This window comes from Macaca nemestrina, chromosome 3 (genome assembly GCF_043159975.1).
Source record: "Macaca nemestrina isolate mMacNem1 chromosome 3, mMacNem.hap1, whole genome shotgun sequence".
Taxonomy (NCBI): Eukaryota; Metazoa; Chordata; class Mammalia; order Primates; family Cercopithecidae; genus Macaca; species Macaca nemestrina.
This window is the reverse complement of record NC_092127.1, coordinates 67,763,411-67,778,173: the sequence shown is the minus strand read 5'-3', so window position 1 is coordinate 67,778,173 and position 14,763 is coordinate 67,763,411. Positions and strand designations below refer to the sequence as shown.

The window sequence follows — 14,763 nt, the reverse complement described above, 5'->3', positions numbered from 1 at the left end:
CTTGCTAACAGAATTTACACTATAAAAATAAAAAACAGGTCTATTTGAATTGTGTAATATCCTAAAAAGAAACTGCTCTTTCCTTTGTCCTACCTGTCATGATCAATAAAGTGAGTTCTTTGATGGAGTGAAAGAGGTTTGATGTGGTATTGGCGGACCTGACAGGTTTTGGGTTGAATTCTTGGAGTCACATATGCTTGTAGTGTGCCATACTGGCCTTCAATTGAACGAATCTGATTCAACAGAAAAAAGAAAACAAAATAAGAATATTTAGCAGCAAAACATATCTTTAAAACGTTCAACACAAGTTATCAAGTACTTAAAATTTACTAAGATGTGAAGACCTAATTTAAGAGGAGTTGGAAAGCTGTCTAGCTTCTTTCTCCTGTCCCACTCTGTTCCAATTCACGGGACAGATTGTAGTACCTCTTGTACTACACAAAGGTAACTTCTCTAATCTAATTAATACTTTAACTCATATTTTTCATGGCATGAGGGGGAAAACATCAAAATTTGACCTAAGTGGGAAACATTAAAAAGTTTAAGTAAGATGTTTTGCAAATGTTGCCCTGTGAATATTGCTGACAAGGAAGAGGATAAAAAAACATAATAAGTAAAACTATAGAAGGAAAACAAAAAATAGATCTGATAAACCTATATTTTGGTGTTAAGTTTTAAAGAGTAATAAGCTCATATTGGCAGAGATTTTTTTCCACAAGAAAAAGAGCTTTAATATAGAACATAATAATTTTATATGAAAAAGTATTTTGTAATAATCAGCATAACAATTAATATTCCTTATTTACAAATTCAAACAATAAAGAAAAATCTGGACAAACATGTAAGTCACCTGAAATCCTCCCACCCCAGATGATCATTATTACTACTTTGGTAGTTATGCTTTTATATGTCTCTCCACGTACAGGTACAAAAAAAGAGTATTTAGCACATAGCTGTTATTATAAAAATCTATTGACAGAAAAAATGTTTCAAATAACTTAATTATTGACATTCTGTGAAAATAGAGATGCATACCTATAATCTAATTATGGCATATTTGAACTGGAAATTCTTTTGGGCTATTTTGAATATAACTGGCTGGAAATCCTGAGAATTCAACATACTTAACAGGAAATAGTAATTCACTGAGCTGGGAAGATCTAATTTAAAAGAAGGGCCTAATTTAATATATCATTTCACATGACTAAGTCTATTGGATATCCTACACATCTTTGCTTTCATTTCTAATGTTCACATTTTCCCCCTTATCTCTGCCTCTCCTATCACCACCACCTTGCTGCTCCTCCCATCCCACTTATGCCTTCCCATATTATATAACTGGCTATATCAGACAGGTGTGTTTCTTTTCATACATTTATTCATACTTATATTAATATAAATAAAAATATATTCAAATTATATGGAGAGATTTTATCCACATTTTGTGTGTTTTATGAAATTCCCTCCATGTTAATCTGTATAAATCAACTCATTCTTTATAGTAGCTGTGTAATATTCCAAGATATGGATAAATAGTTATTTATTCAACCATTCAATCATTAATGAGTATTCACCTTGGTTCTACTTTTCTGCTTCTACAAGCAATGCTGCAATTAATTATATTCATGTCTGTATGTATATTACTGTTATTTTATTGCTATTAATAGATTTCCCCAAAGGAGCTAATATCTGTTTTCCAAAGTGGTTGTAACAACTTATATTTCCACGAGCTGTGACTGACAGTGTCATTTTCTTCATCCCCGTCCCCAGTGATGTTGTTCTTTAACTATTAATTTTTTGCCATTCTGCTAGATAAAAGAAACTGCTTTTTGTTATTTTAATTTGAATTTCTCTGGCTAAAGATGAGGTAGAACGTTTTTGTTTGTTAGCTATTTTGATTCCCTCTTCTGTGTTTTGGGTTTTTTGCTTGTTTGTTTGTTTTTGAGATAGAGTCTCACATCATTGCCCAGGCTGGAGTACAGTGGCACAATCTCAGCTCACTGCAACCTCCATCTCCTGGGTTCAAGCGATTCTCATGCCTCGGCCTCCCAAGTAGCTGGGATTACAGGTGCGTAATCCCAGCTAACTTTTTTGTTTTTGTTTTTTTTGTAGTAGAGACAGGGTTTCACCATGTTGGCCAGGCTGTTCTTGAACTCCTGACCTCAAGTGATCTGCCCGCCTTGGCCTCCCAAAGTGCTGAGATTACAGGTGTGAGCCACTGTGCCCAATCTTCTCTTCTGTGACTTGCCTGTCCACATCCTTTGCCTATTTTCCTTACTTGGTGGTTTTTATTGTAACAATAGGCTGTTTATACGTTATCGACAATTACTGTTAGACAATTAAGTCTTCTTTCTTTAAATAAGTAGGTACTTAATTCATCTGAATTTATTTTTTATATATGGCATAAGATAACAATTCATTTGATTTTCTTCTAGATGGATGCTAGTTGTGTCAACAGTAATTTTTAAACAGAAATAGTGATTTCATAGAAGTGTTCCCTTCTATTAAAATAGAAATGTCATGCACTAAATTCCCATAAATGTGAAATATATTCTGGGTTCTATTTCTAGATTATTCTGTTGTATGGCCTATATATTTAGGCTTGGAAATATCCTCCATTATTTTTATTATGGTATGTTTTATCATATGGCAAAGCAAGTTACACCTTACTTTTCTTCTTTTTCATAATTTTCTTGGCTCTTTTCAGGCATTTTGTCTTTCTTCTACACTTTAAAATTATTATGTCCAACTAAAAAAAGGGGAACATGGCTGGGTGTGGTGGCTCACACCTGTAATCCCAGCACTTTGGGAGGCCGAGGTGGGTGGATCAACTGAGGTCAGGAGTTCGAGACCAACCTGTCCAACATGGTGAAACCCTGTCTCTACTAAAATACAAAAATTAGCCAGGCATGGTGGTGCACGCCTATAATCCCTGCTACTAGGGATGCTGAGGCATGAAAATCGCTTGTACCAGGGAGGTGGAGGTTGCATTGAGCCAAGATTGTGCCACTGCACTCCAGCCTGGGTGACAGAGCAAGACTCCATCTCAAAAACAAAACAAAACAAAACAACAACAAAAAAAGTGAAACATTGCTTTTAATCAATTTTTGCTCAACTTTCAAATTTGTCAGCAGAAACTTGCTCAATGTAAAATGTTTAATTAGGTCACTTACTGATACTTTTTTTTAGAAATAAATTTATCCTAGTTTTCCATTTTTCTTTCAAAGTACATAAAAAGGAATGTATGCAGACCAAAATGAATTGTTCAGGGGAAACATCATATTTAACTGGAACTTCCTTAACCAGATGTGAAAAAAATATTGTGTAACAGCATCTCTCTTGAAAAATAAAAAAACCTTTGAGTTTCAAAACATCAGCAACACCAGGAAAAAAGTTACAGTCATTAATTTTTAGATCATACGTCTATCAAAATTAATCCCACTATAAATAACTAAAACAGATTTGTGTGCTATGGTAAGTATTTAATTATAAAAATGATTATGTCAAACTTTAAAAGGTTTTCTCTAGAATGTATGATAATAAATCATATCACTGGAATGCAATCAGCAAAATTCAGGTGGTAGGAAAATATATGACAAATGCTCAGATACTTTAATAACTAAGTTAATTTAGAAGATGACTGTGAGGACCAGCCTGGCCAACATGGTAAAACCCCGTCCCTACGAAACAAAAAAAAAAAAGTACAAAAATTAGCCAGGTGTGATGGAAGGCACCTGTAATCCCAGCTACTCAAGAGGCTGAGGCAAGAGAATTGCTTGAACCTGGGAAGCGGAGGATGCAGTGAACCCAGATCATGGCACTGCATTCCAGCCTGGGTGACGAGAGCACAAGAGTGAGACTCCATCTCAAGAAAAAAAAAAAAAGGATGACTGGATTAAACAAGCTGTAAAACAAAAATCAGTAAAATCTGAACATTAAATATTTTATAATATTAAAAAATTGTTGATTTTTCTTAGGTGTGATAATAGTGTAGTTATGTTTAAAAAAAGAGAGAGTACCTATCTTTTAGACACACTAAATGAAATTATGAGTATCTTGTATTTGCTTGAAAATATTTTAGGGTAGTAATGATAGCATAAACAAGGTGGCCATGAGTTGATCACTGCCGAAGCTGTGTGATTAATACATGGGGATTCATTACTTTTATAAATGTTTGAAACTTTCTATAATAAAACATTTGAAAGAAAATTTTCAGTTAGAGGAAACTTTAAGACCAATAATTTTAGGCTGGGCATGGTGGCTCATCCCTGTAATCCCATCACTTTGGGAGGCTGAGGCATGTGAACTGCTTGAGCTCAAGAGTTTGAGACCAACCTGGGCAACATGGCAAAACCCAATTTCTATTTAAAAAATAAAAATCAATAATTTTAGAGAAGGTGATTAAGAAATAATAGCAGAGATTGTGGTCTGGGCTAAATTATATCCTAACTGGTCATTCAAAATTCATTACTCCAAAACAATTCATTTCAGGGAGAAATTAAATGCAAACAAATAATATCATATGTTATAAGACACACCAGCAGGAAAAAGGAAATTTAAACATTCAAGTAAAGGTAATTTCTAATATTTTTACCTTGAGTTCCAGCCTTGTAGTATTTGCCTGGCACCGATAAGTGGCGAGAAGGAAGTTGTCATTTGACTGGGAAGAATACAAAGTGGAGGAAAAGAATGAATCCATGTTTTTAGCAACAAAAAAAAGGCATCAATAATAATAATGGTTACCATTTACTTAAGTATCTGTCACTGGTGCTAAGTGCTTTTGAAACATGTTCTAACTTATACTTACAAAAACCCTATGCACTAAGTTTTACTAATTAAGCTTTAACAGATGAAGAAACTGAGGTTATGAGGAGTTAAATAACTTCCCCACAGCCATTAAGTGATGAAACTGGAATTCAAATTCCTATCTAAAGCTCATGCTCTTTCCATCTTGAGTTTTTACAATAACATTTTTAAACATTAAGAATTCTTCTAAAAATCTGACAATGCAAACACCAAATGTGATATGGTTTGGCTGTGTCCCCACCCAAATCTCATTTTGAACTGTACTCCCGTAATTCCTATGTGTTATGGGAGGGACCCAGTGGGAGATAATTGAATCATGGGGCCAGTTTCTCCCATACTGCTCTCATGGCAATGAATAAGAGCTCATGGTTTTATAAGGGGAAATCCCTTTCTCTTGCCTCTCATTCTCTTTTCTCTTGTCTGCCACCATGTGAGATATGCCTTTCACATTCCTCCATGATTGTGAGGCCTCCTCAGCCAGGTGGAATTGAGAGTCCAATAAACCTCTTTCTTTTGTAAATTGTCCAGTTCCTGGTATGTCTTTATCAGCAGTGTAAAAATTGACTAGCACAGTAAATTGGTACTGGTAGAGTGTGGTGCTGCTATAGAGATACCCAAAAATGTGGAAGTGACATTGGAACTGGGTAACAGGCAGGGGCTGGAACAGTTTGGAGCACTCAGAAAAAGACAGGAAAATGTGGGAAAGTGTGAAACTACCTAGAGACTTATTGAATGGCTGTGTCCAAAATGCTGATAGTGATGTGGACAATGAAATCCAGGCTGAGGTGATCTCAGATGGAGATGAGGAACTTGTTGGGAAATGGAGCAAAGGTGACTCTTACTATGTTTTAGCAAAGAGGCTGGCAGCATTATGCCCCTGTCCTATAGATGTGTGGAACTTTGAAGGGAGATAATTTAGGGTATCTGGCAGAAGAAATTTCTAAGCAGCAAAGCATTCAAGAAGTGACTTGGGTGCTGTTGAAAGCATTGTTTTATAAGGGAAGGAGATCATAAAAGTTCAGAAAATTTGTAGCTTAACAATGCAATAGAAAAGAAAATCCCATTTTCTGAGAAATTCAAGTTGGCTGTCGAAATTTGCATAAGTAATGACGAGCCGAACATTAATCATCAAGACAATGGGGAAAATGTATCCAGAGCATGTCAGAGGTCTTCATGGCAGCCCCTCCCACCACAGGCCTGGAGGCCTAGGAGGAAAAAGTGGTTTTGTGGGCTAGGCCCAGGATCTCCATGCTGTGTGCAGCCTAGCAACTTGGTGCTCTGTGTCCCAGTCACTATAGCCGTGGCTGAAAGGGGCCAACGCAGAGCCTGGCCTGTGGCTTCAGAAGCCTTGAGCCTTGGCAGCTTCCCTGTGTTGTTGAGCCTGTCAGTGCACAATAGTCAAGAATTGGGGTTTGGGAACCTCCGCCTAGATATCAGCAGATGTATGGAAACACCTGAATGTTCAAGCGGAAATTTGCTGCAGGGGCGGGGCTCTCACGGAGGACCTGTCCAGGGCAGTGTGGAAGGAAAATGTGGGGTTGGAGCCCCAACAGAGAGTTTCTACTGGGGCACTGCCTAATGGAGCTGTGAGAAGAGGGCCATTGTCTTCCAGACCCCAGAATGGTAGATCCACCAACAGCTTGCACTGTGAGCCTGGAAAAGTCACAGACATTTAATGCCAGACTATGAAAGAACCCAGGAGTGGGGAGTACCGTGCAAAGTCACAGGGGTGGAGCTGCCCAGGGCCATAGGAGCCCACTTCTTGCATCAATGTGACCCAGATGTGAGACATGAAGTCAAAGGATCATTTTGGAGGTTTAAGATTTGACTGCCTTGCTAGATTTTGGACTTGCATGGGGCCTGTAGCCCCTTTATTTTGGCCAATTTCTCCCATTAGGAATGGTTGTATTTACCCAATGCCTGTACCCCCACTGTATCTAGGAAGTAACTAACTTGCTTTTGATTTTACAGGCTCATAGGCAGAAGGGACTTGCCTTGTCCCAGATGAGACTTTGGACTGTGGACTTCTGAGTTAATGCAAAAATGAGTTAAGACTTGGGGGACTTTTGGGAAGGCACGATTGGTTTTGAAATGTGAGGACATGAAATTTGGGAGGTGCAGGGGTGGAATGATATGGTTTGGCTGTGACCCCACCCAAATCTCATCTTGAATTGTACTTCTGTAATTCCCATGTGCTGTGCGAGGGACCCAGTGGGAGAAAACTGAATCATGAGGGTGGTTTCTGCCATACTGTTTTTCATGGTAATGAATAAGTCTCATGAGGTCTGATGTTTTTATAAACCCCATTCTCTTGGCTCTCATTCTCTCTTGTCTGCCACCATGTGAGATGTGCCTTTCACCTTCTGCCATTATTGTGAGGCCTCCCCAGCCAGGTGGAACTGTGAGTCCAATAAACCTCTTTCTTTTGTAAATTGTCCCATCTTGGATATGTCTTTATCAGCAGTGTGAAAATGGACTAATACAAAATGTTTATACTATAAAGGCACATACATCAGAGTTTGATATTGAATCTCTTGGATTTTTCACAAATACTTACGGAGGAAAGAAAATATCTCTTCTCTCTATTCCCAGCAAATGGCACAGTGCCTGGCACACTGTAAGCACTTAATACATGTTTGCTGAACTAACCTAGAGGAGTTCCTTCAAATATTATAACTTCTTGAAATTGAATATTAAACTACTAGAAATAGAGAAATGTAGCTAGGTTCGTGGATTACAAAAACAGACATAGCAATGTAAGATAATTTATATGTTATTTTCGAGACTATTTCTCTATTTTTATTAAATAATCAAAGAAATGAAAAGGATGGTAATATAAAATATAAAACTCAAACATTACAATTTCAAATCATTTAAACTCAACAGAGAGGACCGATCAATTTAAAAGTAAATATATTCTTTTTTTTTTTTTTTTTTGAGACAGAGTCTTGCTGTGTTGCCCAGGCTAGAGTGCAGTGGTGTGATCTCAGCTCAATGCAACCTCTGCCTCCTGAGTTCAATTGACTCTCATACCTCAGCCTCCTGAATAGCTGGGAGTACAGGCGCGTGCCCCCACATCCAGCTACTTGTTTTGTATTTTTAGTAAAGAGGGTGTTTTACCATGTTGGCCAGGCTGATCTTGAACTCCTGGCCTCAGGTGATCCACCTGCCTTGGGCTCCCAAAGTGCTGGGATTACACATACGAGCCACGGTGCCAAGCCGTAAATATATTCTTGTATGATTAAAAACAAACATTATATACTACAGTGTTTATTGATAAATGATACAGATAACATGTTTGGGATGAGGTCTGGGAGTGGGGAAGGAGAGGGTGAAGAGCATGAGAAAATAAGACTGGGCTGGGCATGGTGGCTCACACCTGTAATCCCAGCACTTTGGGAGGCTGGGAGGTGGAAGGACAGCTTGAAGTTAGGAGTTCAAGACCAGCCTGGGCAACAAAGTGAGGCCCCATCTCTACAAAATGTAAAAAAATAAAAAAAAATTAGCCGGGGATCATGGCATATGCCTATGGTCCTATGTACTCAGGAGAATGAGACAAGAAGGTAAATTTGAGCCTAGAAGTTTGAGGCTGCAATGAGCTATGATCACACCACTGCACTTCAGCCTAGGTGACACAGTAAGACCTCCATCTCTGAAAAAAAAAAAAAAAAGACTAACCATATGTTGAAAATTAGTGATGGGTACATGCAAGTTATTATACTAGTCTTTCTACTTTTGTGTACACCTGAAATCTCCATAAGTTTTTTTAAAGCCACTGTCCTAGAAAACATATTTTAAATTAGTATGAAATAGTCATTTCAAAAAATCCTTCAGTGATGTAATTAAAACAGATTAATCTTTCATAGTAACTTAAGAATCAAAGATCTTAAGTTTATGTTAACTTGATTTTCTAAATAATCATAAAAATGTAGGCCATATCTTTTGTGTTTTGTTCTCAAACAGGGATGACAAACCATATATTGATAATGTAATACAACTGTTATAAAATCTCTTATTAAAAATAAAATTTTTACTATGAAGTTACATTGAAAAATAGGCTAGGCATGGTGGCTCACACCTGTAATCCCAGCACTTTGGGAGGCCAAGGTGGGTGGATCACCTGAGGTCAGGAGTTCAAGACCAGCCTGACCAACATGGCAAAACCCCATCTCTACTAAAAATACAAAAATTAGCCGGGTGTGGTGGCGTGTGTGTGTAGTCCCGGCTACTTGGGAGTCTTGAGACAGGAGAATTGCTTGAACCTGGGAGGCGGAGGTTGTAGTGAGCTGAGATTGTGCCGCTGCACTCCAGCCTGGGTGATGGAGTAAGACTCCGTCAAAAAAAAAAAAAAAAAAGACAGAAAGAAACAAAAAGAAAGAAAGAACGAAAAAGAAAGAAAGAAAAAGAAAGAATGAAAAAGAAAGAGAAAGAAAGAAAGAAAAGTATTCTTATATCTATCAATATTTTACTTTATCTACTCTTTTATTCCTCCTTTTTAAAAAATATATAAGGCCAGACATGGTGGCTCATGCCTATAATCCCAGCACTTTGGCAGGCTGTGGTGGGAGGATCACTTAGGCCCAGGAGTTTGAGACCAGCCTGGGCAACATAGGAAGACCCTGTCTCTACAAAAAATTTCAAAATCAGCCAGGCATGGTGGCTTGTGCCTGTAGTCCCAGCTACTTGGAAGGCTGAGGTGGAAGGATCTGCTTGAGCCCAGGAGGTCGAGGCTGCAGTGAGCCATGATCACGCCACTGCACTCCAGCCTGTGCAACAGAGTGAGACCATGTCTTAAAAAAAGTAAATAAGTAACAAAAACCAAATAAGTAAAATATATTCTGCAGCAGTGCCAATGCATAAAAATAAAAATAAAATACATATTAATACAACTACCCACCAACTCCAGTTACCATCTCCTCCTGCTCTGGCTTGCCTTCTCCAATGCAATTAATCCAAACCTTATCTATACCTTGACTTCTCTTCAGGAGTCACACGTAGCTCTGAGACTGCTTATCGGCTAGTACTAAGCAGAAAGAAGAGATACAGAAAGCATGTCCAAAAGCACTGACGTGATCTCATCTCAGGTACTGTGCACATGTTAAGTGCTCAATAAAAGTCTGTTGAATGAAGTTTATTACGCATTCAACAAGCCTAGAAAAAGTGGGGCAGGGCAGGAAGAGCGGGGGAAGCAACAGATCATGTTCCAATGCAGGGATGTGTGAAACTATATAGCATTTTCAGGAATTTTAAGAACTTCAGTTTGGCAGAAATAATGTGCATGGGAGGGGTGGTAGCAGCCAGTGAGAGAGAAGTTAGAGATGTAATCAAGAGCTGAATCATGGAAAGTTTTCTATGCCACAATAAGGAATCTATATTTATATCTAGCAGGAAATCAGGAATATTTAAAAGGTTTTGAGAAAAGAAAGATACAGTGATGTTTGTGTTTTAGGAAGGAAGACTTTCTGGTGGTAGTGTACATACAGCATATCCCAGAAGTCAGAGGCAAGACTAGAGGCAGAGAAATGTATAAAGTAGTTCAAGGAAGACATGATACAGGCCTGGACTAAGTTAACAGGGGTAGGAATGAAGCCAAGTAGAAGTATGAAAGCCATGGAGGTAGAACTGACAGAAACTGACTAATTGGGTCTATAGGCTGAACATTCCCAAACTGAGTATCTAAAATGCTCCAAAACCCTAAACTTTTTGAGTGCCAAGATAATACTTTAAGGAAACGCTCACTGGAGCATTTCAGAATTTCAGATTTTCAAATTTGGGGTGCTGAACCAGTAAGTATAAAACAAATATTCCAAAACCTAAAAAAATCCAAAATCCAAAATACTTCTTGGTCCCAAGCATTTCACATAAGAGATATCAACCTGTAACAGATCACAGAAAGGAAGAAATCTAGGACAACACTAGGTTTCTCGACTGAGGACAGGGAAAGAGAACCGACACAGATTTTGAAGGAGAGGTTACATAAGAAATGACTGAAAAAGAAACATCAAAACCTAACAGCATTTATAGACTTTAATCAAAATGGCATAATAGAAATGAAAGCATGTGAAGAATTCTTTTATATTTTTTACTCACCTCAGAATCACAGCTGCTAAAGCTAACAACAGCAGAATTTTTATCCACATCAAGTAAATCTATTGGAACATCACTCTACAGTCAATATTAAAAAAAAGAAGGTTTAGATGGAAAACCTAAAAATGTTCATAAATTATGTTTTCTCTAAGAGTTCTCCTTAGTTCTAGTTTATATTCATCTTTAAATCTGAGAGTATGAATTCTCTTAATTTATACTTGATAGTATATACTTCTAGAAAATAAATATAATGAAGAATAAATGTTATTTTACAATCACCTGTTTTGTTCTAACTTGGAATATAAAAATCACAGAATATAATCTCTTACCACCCCCTTAGAAGTCCAATTGTCCCACTTATTTTTGTAAAGTACTAAAAATGTTACTATGAGCTATAAATAATCACATGGCCATTGTGATTCATTTTAACAGTTTCAATTTCACCTGTAACACAGAAAGAAGATAATTTTTGGTCTCCTCTGGAGAGGCAGTTTCTAGGACAAAGCTGTTGCACTGTGTTCTACGTGAATGGCATTCCCAGAGTTGCTCAATGCACAACCGGTGAGCTAGCATTACTTAAGAGAGTTTTCTGCCTTTAGGTTTTTTAAAATAATCTGATATCTTCATTACGTCTTTTTAAACCTTCTCTTCCTCCAATTTATTATGTTCTCATTTTGTGATTGGTTTACTATCTGTTGCTTGTTTTCTATTCATCCTATTATTCTTTTCTACTTCCTGAATACCTTCTAATTTAAATAAGTCAGCAAATGTATACATTGATGAATGGAGTCATACATTATTACCCCTAAATTTCACCCTTTAGGATTTTCTACTTTGCCTGTTGACCTGCCAGAAACTATTGGGTTAATGAGCAAGCTGTACTTTAACATTTGGGGCTTAAAAAGAAAAAGTTCTAGCAAGGGCGTTAAATATGGTAGTTTTCTAAGTCACATCTTTGTTAAGATTCTCCCAGAGGGTAGCCAAAGAAGAAAAACCTTACTGTCTTTTCTCTTTTTTCTTAAAATGTAAGCCCATCTTTGGTTTATTAAGTACATAAATAAAAAGTAAAAATACAATTCAAATAATCTATGAGCAAACAATAGATTAAAAGGCCATAAACATTTAAAATTACTGTCTATGGCTGGGTGGCGTGGTTCACGCTTGCAATCCCAGCACTTTGTGAGGCCGAGGCAGGTGGATCACCTGAGGTCAGGAGTCCAAGACCAGCCTGGCGAACATGGTGAAACCCTGTCTCTACTAAAAATACAAAATTAGCCAGGCGTGGTGGCACATACCTGCAGTCCCAGCTACTCGGGAGGCTGAGAGGCAGGAGAATCACTTGAACCTGGGAGGCGGAGGTCACAGTGAGCTGAGATTGCACCACTGCACTCCAGTCTAGGCGACAGAGTAAGACTCTGTCTCAAAAAAATAAAAATAAAAAAATAAAAAATTACTGTCTAAAACTAAAAATGTTCAATAATAATTAGTACATATGACTGGTTTGTAAAATAGATCCAGTCATAAAACTAAGAAATTAGACATTTTGCTTACCTGTATTAAGACATTATCTATTGCAGTCTGTACCTCTAAGATAAGGCTATAACTGGCATCATCTTTATTTAGTGTAAATTTATCATTTATACCAAAGGAAGGTACTGCTGATTTTGCTTTGCTTGATTGAGAAGACTGCTGATAATTCTCTCTTTCCTGCAATACCTTATACTGCAGATGTTCCAACTCATTCCTGGAGAAAAACATACACAAATTTGTCAAATGTAAGTATAAACATTTGAGGTCCTTAGAATGTTTACAAAAATTTGAGACATTTGCTTTTACAAAATGTGTTTTTATTAGTTGAGCTAATAAAATAAAAATAAAGGGAACAAAATTTTTGCTTCTATGACTGACTAAATGATTCCACATTATTTATCCTTAACCCAAAAATTAAAACACGTACTCAGTCCCATACTAGCAATATTAATAGAGAGTTTTAAATATCATGGTAGGCTACAAAATAATCAATCTTAACACAGGAATCTTAGTACAGTTACATAAAATACTAATCAGAAGAGAAACTTATTATACTAAAGAGAAATTAATATTGCAGAACATACTAGACTTAATGAAAAGAGACAAAAATGTGTGAAGCTAGTAAACATGTAACTTTCAGTAAGACACTAGGGAAGACATAAAAAAATAAAAAGGAAGCTGCAGAATATTAGCATTTTGGGGACCACAAGGATGATCATGAGCCAGTGGTACAGCTTAACTACCAAGTGTTGGAGAGGATTCTGCTGAGACTGAACTACACAGGCATTGCTTAGAGCTCCAGTTAAGGGGAAGGTCCACATGCAAATGGAGTGAACAGTCATTGGGATAGAACAACATGAGGCTTAACTAGCCACAATTTAGGAGGAAAAGTCTAGGGAGGAGCTTGGAAGGGATTTGTGTGATGAACAAAGGAAAAGATTCATTCATTAAAGAATATTTACTGCTAAATATTACATATTTACTCCAATGTACCTAGCAGTGTTTGGGTATCAAATGAACAAATCAGACATGAGCTTCTCGTAAAGCTTACATTCCAGTGTGGAATCAAGAAATGGTAGACTTGGTTATAAATAAAAGGTACTATATTGAGGATGTGAGAGAGTAGTCATTAACTATACTTGTATCCTTGTTGCATGAAGTAGGATATCCTGAATCAATCTGGCATACTTGTTTGCATGAACATTACAGCTTGCTCTCTGGTGGCTTTGGTGAAATGGCTTGTGCTACTAGTACTTGTGGCATTTGCTGCCTTAAAAGTTTCTGTAGCCTTCAACTACCACCAAAAAAAGATCATCCTTCACTCCACAAAAGGTCAGCATGGGTTGAAATAGGGAGAGCAGTCATTAAAAGTTTCAGCAACTCCTACTTCTTTATTGTATGAAGCATCTTTATTTGAGTTTGAGGTCCCCCTTTTCATAGCACACGTCAAATTGAGCATACCATAAAAGCAATTCTTGTGTCTAGGGGAGTCAACATTACTCAGTTCCAGTTAAGAAAATTTATAAGCCAACATTACAGATTCAGAAGGGTCCACAGGAAGAGTAAATGTTAGAGTTAATGAGAAATAATACAGCCATCTGTGTTGATTTATTTCTAATGTCTGTGAAAATCAAAAAATAAAACACTACAAGTGTCTATGACGTAAAAAAAAAAAAAAAAAAAATGAAAAATACAACTCTTGACCTAAGAAAAAGTCAATTCAGAATAAGGCATACAAAAAAGTATATTTCTATCTCCAAAATATTAATCAGCACTTACTGCTAATTTTCTCAAAACTGTAAACTTTCATTTTAAAAGGTGATTAATTAATTATATAATTCCTTCCAATAAAATATACTCCATCTATAAGTAATAAAAAGCAACAACCACACACTTCATGAGATTTTTAAAAAAGCAAATAAAAAACTCAAAGTTACCGTAAGGAAGAAATTTTATTCTGCATCTCCTGATTAAATTTTAGTTCTTCTCCTGGTCCACTTTCCTTATGAATGGGCTCTGTTGTCAGACCTGTAACCCAGCCTGTAGAGATGAATTACAGTCACGCACCACTTAGTACTGCTGGTGTTAAAAAAGATAAATTATGCATTGTGTAGCAGAAACTCCAATGTACATGCCCCTTTGTCCACTAATATCAGCCTATCTTAACCCTAGAACTTCATTCAAAAACAAAACACAAAATCAAGCTGGAAAATATTCAGACTATAGAGAAATTACTTAAGCATTTCACGATATCATTTTTTTTTTTTGCCTGAAATACCATAATACTATAATGAAGGGAATCTTTTACTTCTTAACAGATTTAAAATATGGAGTAAGTCA

At 36.9% G+C, this 14,763-nt stretch overlaps 1 protein-coding gene across 1 annotated transcript in view; it reads right to left on the bottom strand.

Moving 5' to 3' along the window:
- LOC105486146 (Bardet-Biedl syndrome 7) overlaps nt 1–14,763 on the bottom strand; it is a 55,033-nt gene that overhangs the window by 16,623 nt on the left and 23,647 nt on the right. Inside the window, exons 10-14 of the mRNA XM_011748858.3 lie at nt 14,361–14,463; nt 12,445–12,637; nt 10,897–10,971; nt 4,595–4,660; nt 94–233 (exon numbers count right to left, since the gene is read on the bottom strand). Of these exons, the coding sequence (XP_011747160.1) occupies nt 94–233; nt 4,595–4,660; nt 10,897–10,971; nt 12,445–12,637; nt 14,361–14,463 (577 nt within the window). The remainder of the gene's footprint in view (nt 1–93; nt 234–4,594; nt 4,661–10,896; nt 10,972–12,444; nt 12,638–14,360; nt 14,464–14,763) is intronic.